Source organism: Amphimedon queenslandica, unplaced genomic scaffold (genome assembly GCF_000090795.2).
Source record: "Amphimedon queenslandica unplaced genomic scaffold, v1.1 AMPQUscaffold_3301_Cont24702, whole genome shotgun sequence".
Taxonomy (NCBI): domain Eukaryota; kingdom Metazoa; phylum Porifera; class Demospongiae; order Haplosclerida; family Niphatidae; genus Amphimedon; species Amphimedon queenslandica.
This window is the reverse complement of record NW_003556369.1, coordinates 1-1,392: the sequence shown is the minus strand read 5'-3', so window position 1 is coordinate 1,392 and position 1,392 is coordinate 1. Positions and strand designations below refer to the sequence as shown.

General features: G+C 33.2%; 1 protein-coding gene across 1 annotated transcript; it reads left to right on the top strand.

The window, feature by feature from the left end:
* Positions 1-16: 16 nt before the first annotated feature.
* Positions 17-1,386, top strand: LOC109592978 (probable tRNA (guanine(26)-N(2))-dimethyltransferase 1; the record flags this gene model as incomplete). Its single annotated transcript, XM_020008260.1, has 7 exons — positions 17-81; positions 135-207; positions 685-819; positions 915-1,000; positions 1,047-1,155; positions 1,207-1,277; positions 1,375-1,386. Coding segments are annotated over exons 2-7 (452 nt in total), but the record flags the coding sequence as incomplete, so codon positions are not given.
* Between the last annotated feature and the right edge of the window lie 6 nt (positions 1,387-1,392).

Genomic DNA, 1,392 nt, shown 5'->3' with positions numbered 1-1,392 from the left:
GCTGTCTATAGTGTATCACTGTGATGGCTGTTCATCCTTCCATTTGCAGCCATTAATTAAACTATCCACTACAAAAGACAAGTAATCCAATCTGATGATCTTGCTGATGCTATCTCTCTCTCTTTGCTGTACAGTTCAATCAAGACTCATTCTTCTTTTGGTCCACCAATGAATAAGGACTGTGAACATTGTTCCAGTAACTTCAAAGTAAGCCAACAGTTCGCTTTCATGTGAGCAAAAACAGTGTAAAAGCATGTATTTTATACTTGCTCTCATGTTGTGTAGAAGTTTGAACTGATTCCAATTAAAATTGGATTTTCATAAAATTTCCACAAAAAAAGTTGCCAAAAATGAAAAAGAGAATTTTTACATTTTAATAATTTTTCTGATACATACACATGTTCTTACGTTGTGTAGTAATTTGAGCTGATTTCGATCAAAATTGTATTTTTTATGATTTTAAAAAGTCCCTGTACTAGGGACTTTGGTGAATTTTTACCAAAAATGAAAAGGAGAGAATTTTTCATTTTTATAATCTTTTTGATACATATGCATGTACTTATGTTGCATAGAAAGTTTGAGTTGGTTTTTTAGTCATTTTAAAAAATTGTTTCAAAATACCATATGTAGTAACATAGCATTTTGAATTGAACACTAATTCATACGTAGTGTGTATATTTGTAGTTTGGTGGTCCTGTTTGGTCAGACCCAATTCATGATGATATTTTTATCAGTTCATTGCTGAGTGACCTTCAAGAGACTAAAGATCGCTTTGCTACTAATAGCAAAATGATTGGTATGCTCTCAATGATGAAAGAAGTGAGCTCAATAATAAAGTGTACATGTACATGTAAAATTTAATGATAATAGCAATAATGCAGGTATCCCATTATTATTGCTATTGTATATTTTAGGAGCTCAATAATGTGCCATTTTTTCATGACTTATCTCAATTATCTTCAGTTCTTCATTGTAACGTCATGAGGATGCTTGAAATGAGGTATTTTGGAATGAGCATCTCTCCCTGATGTATATGTAACGTTTAGGTCTGCCCTCATGAATCAAGGCTACGGAGTCTCTTCTTCTCATACTAATCCGCAAGCAGTCAAAACTGATGCTCCACACTCTGTCGTCTGGGACATCATGAGAGAGTGGGTGGGTATTTTTAATGATAAGCCACACCATTTTAATAAAATTTTCACATAGGTACAGCGTAATCCAATAAAGAAAGTATCTCCAGACTCTCCAGCTGCTTGTATATTGAGCAAAGAGTCAAGGTAAGATGACATTTAACATAGTTTTTTTTTGCCACAATGGCAATATACGTGTAAGTGTAAAAACTAGTATGCCATTAAAATATATGTGTCTGTATAGTACTCAAGTTTCGTTTGA